Source organism: Micromesistius poutassou (assembly GCF_964030765.1).
Source record: "Micromesistius poutassou genome assembly, chromosome: 13".
NCBI classification, from domain to species: Eukaryota; Metazoa; Chordata; class Actinopteri; order Gadiformes; family Gadidae; genus Micromesistius; species Micromesistius poutassou.
The window spans coordinates 18974369-18978205 of NC_140283.1; the positions used below are offsets into that span (position 1 = coordinate 18974369).

At 47.1% G+C, this 3837-nt stretch overlaps 1 protein-coding gene across 1 annotated transcript; it reads right to left on the reverse strand.

Annotated features, from left to right (window-relative positions):
- Nucleotides 1-1071: 1071 nt before the first annotated feature.
- On the reverse strand, nt 1072-3027 carry lrrc4ca (leucine rich repeat containing 4C-a; the record flags this gene model as incomplete). The annotated part of the gene is made up of 1 exon (XM_084476943.1): nt 1072-3027. One exon carries the CDS (start codon nt 3025-3027, stop codon nt 1072-1074), a length of 1956 nt encoding a protein of 651 aa, XP_084333069.1.
- Nucleotides 3028-3837: the final 810 nt, after the last annotated feature.

The following is a 3837-nucleotide window of genomic DNA, read 5'->3' on the forward strand; positions in this document are numbered from 1 at the left end:
TCCATCATGGCCCTAATCAAGAGGATTTAACTTCAATACATCGTCGGGTAAGAAGGTATCTGTGATTTTGGGATGTGAGAGAAGTGACGTCAAAACATAAAGACGTGAACCATAATGCTGTTCATTATTTAGACGAGTGTGTGTATTTTACCCTTTGATTTTAATCTTCCCAATTAGTCTTAGACTCTTTGTTTGTTGTACCCTATGATTGCTTTTGCATTAAGACCCTCCCTGATTAGCAAGCAGCTGTATGCTAGTAAATGACATCGTTAATTTCATAATCTGTGGACATCTTTGCACAGCTCGAAAAATCTAACAGGTGAATGTTAATGGGATAAATGTATAGAAAAAAAGAAACCACAAATAAGTCTGTTCCTTCATAAATAAAGTGTATAAACTTAATAATTTCATTCCGTATCAATCTCTAATTGTTGGCTGTTATTTTTACAATAGTAAAAATACAAATGTTCCCCCATTGTAAAATTGTCTGTAATAACATTTGATATCAGTATGATAGAATTTATGATTCAAAAAACAAAAAAGCAATCCCATTCCTCGCATCAAGAAGGTTTATCTGTTTCAAAAAACAATTGATGGCAGAAGAGATTCACTAATGAGACTGAAAGTTTTTAGCAGATGGGAGAAAAGAGCATCCTGTCTTAATTCTGAGACTTTCTTTCTTAAGACTACCTGATTAAATTAAACCACTACCATTATTTTCTTTAAGCGTTAAAGTAAACCTATCAACAATGAAAGAAAACAATGAATCAAGAGCTGAAAAAATAACTGCAGAACACATTTTTTTCTCAATTTAACCACAATATTTTTCTTAAATAAATAACCTTTGTTTTGTAAAGACACTTTTTGAAACAGTAGACATACCCTAATTCCCAAAGTCATTGAATAAACATCACCAACATATGATCAGCCAAGGACACATCTGAGAGCCCCCTTCCACGGCCGGCAAACTCCTCATCCTCTCGACCAATTATCGTCTTGTAAATATCATCTATACTTGAATGAATCAGTTTGTGTCCCGTTCCATTTGGGGAAAACGAAAACCAAAGCAGATCAGATCTGGGTCTCTTGCACATTGTCTTTGGAGCTCGCCCGGATCAATAAAGGTTCATGCGCGGAGCTGTGTATGGAGTTGATGGTGGAGACGTGGTTGTACGCGTTCTTGTAGCTGTTGTAATGGTTGAGGTGCTCATGCTCCAGTGGGGGGAGGGACAGGTGTCCCTCCATGCCCGGACCGCCCGTCACGCAGTCCTCGTCCACGTTGATGATCTCGATGGTGCGCTGGGGCGCGTGGTGGTTCTGCTGGTGGTGCTGCTTCCGCATCTTGTAGAAGATGATCAGCATGACGGCCGCCATCAGTGTGATGGCCACGAAGCAGCCGATGATGATCTTGGTGGTCTTCATGACCTCGTCCAGGCCGTTGAGAGAGCCCTCTCCGCCCAGCTCCGTGACGGGCACGGTGTACGTCCTCTCCGTCGTCCGGGTGGTTTGTGACCTCCGGGCCGTGGTGGTGGTGGTGGTGGTGGTGGTCGTGGAGCTGGAGGAGATGGACTCCCAGGGACCGGACGCGGTGGGTCTCACGTTCTGCTGCACCGTGGTGAAGCCCTCGTTGTGTGGCGTCTCTATGGTCTCCACCGTCACCGTGGTGAAGTAGCTGAAGCCGCTGTTTTCGGTGGACGTCACGTTGAGCGTGGCCGAGGCGGTCGTGTTGCCCGCCGAATTGCTCACCATGCACGTGTACGTGCCCGTGTCCTGCATGGAAACATTGGTGAAGTTCAACGTCCCGTCGTTCAGAACAGAGATGCGGACCCTGTACGCACCGTGGGTCATGATGGAGCCATTGGGGGTAATCCAACTGACGGAGGTCAGGGAGCTGGCCCTGCATTTCAGCTCCGCGGGGCTGCCCTCGGTCACATTCAGGTCTGTTGGGCGCTCCACAATAACAGGAGCATAACAATGAAAGTAGTTCTGGTCCAGTTCCCCAATGTAGCGCCCCTTGTGGCTGAATGGGGAGCTGCAGCGGGCACAGCAACTCGTGTTGGCCGGCACCATCTCTTTCAGCCACCAGCTCAGCCAGAGAATGTCACAGTTACAATTCCATGGATTGTGGTGTAAGTGAACCCTCTCCAGGTGGTGCAAGGGCGTGAACAGATCGTGTGGCAACAGGGTCAGGTTGTTATGGGCCAGGTTGAGCTCCACTAGCGACTGCAGGTCGTCAAAAGAGTTCCTCTCTATGGTCTGGATCTGGGCGTGCATCATCCACAGCTTCTGCAGGTGGATAAGCCCTTTGAACGAGCCAGGCTTGATGACCGCCAGCTGGTTGCCAGACATCTCCAGCTCATCCAGCCTCACCAGGGGAATCAGGTTGGGGATTTCCTTCAGGTTGCACATGCCCAGGTTCAGGTAGCGCAGGTTGCTCAGCCCTTCAAAGGCGCCTTCCGATATGTAAGAGAGACGTTTAAGCTCCCCCAAGTCCAGTCGGCGTAGCGACGGGACTCTGTTGAAGGCATAGGAGGGTATGCTCTCTATTGGGTTATTCCTCAGCCAGAGCTCTTTCAGTTTGGAGAGGTACTCAAACGCCCCATTGGGGATGGTGGTGAGGCGGTTGTCAAAGAGCTCCAGGGTGTTCAAGCTGGCCAGTCCATTGAAGGCCCCCAGTTCAATGTTGCGGATGTGGTTCTTGCTCAGCTGCAGGATCTCCAAGTGTCTCAGGTGCTTGAAGCTGTCTACCTTGATGACCTGGATGAGGTTCTCCTGGAGGTTCAGGTAGCGGGTGTTGGTGGAGATGCCATCGGGGACGTCGCGAAGACCGCGCCGCGTGCAGATGACCTTACTGAACTGGTTACTGCAGGAGCAGACGGATGGGCAGGTCTGAGCGCGCACCAGCCCTGCCACGACCAGTAGCTGGAGGGCCAGGAGCAGCACAAGCAATGGGTCGGACAAGGCCCGGTTCAGCCTAGGACCTCTCATCATCTGCTGCTGCTGAGAGGAGGTCATCTTGTTCAACATTCATAATTCATTGACGGGTCTTCCACTCTAGAGAGAGAGAGAGTACTTTGGCCCGCCTGAAACGAGAAGTCAGAAGAGGGCAGAGTGTTAAAGAGTTTTATATTTACATGTGTTATTTCAGCAGCCGCTGATAAGTGAGTGAGGCTGAGAACAATCAAAGTTTACAATCGAAATTGGAGTGGCTATTTATTAAAGTCTAGCCCATTGGGATTTCATCATTATTTTTTGCACTTGTGAAAGATGAAGAAACCGTGATATTCAGATGCTGTGCTGGATTTGGTTATTGTATTGGAAATGAAAAGGCTAAAGTGCTCCCCAAGCTATTTTAAGAAGCAGAGAGAGCACCTAGTGGCCATAGAAATCTGAAATATGAGGTTAATATTTTGTTTTTGTTTTTCATTTTTGAGGATAAGTGATACCACATACTAGTGTATGGTAATTATCCCACTGCAGATATCCCCAAAGTAACAACAATGAGCAACATCATTGGTTTTCTGTATTCCGATTCCTATCTCTGGGCTTTCCTTCGTTAGAAAAAGGCAAGGAGCCATCCAGTTTTGTTTCATACATCAGAATCTACACCTACTTATGCCTACACCTAATTATACCTCTTTATATCCACACCTACTTATACCACAGCATTGGGATCAATACTTGATCCTGATAAGTCAATAGCGTTCCAACGGTGTGCATTTTCTTTCAATAACTGCACACCTCTGCCATTCAACAGCTCAGAATCAATGCTCTACAAATCCAGCTTTACAAACTCTCAAATACAACCTTTGACCTGACGACGCAAAAACTATTCAA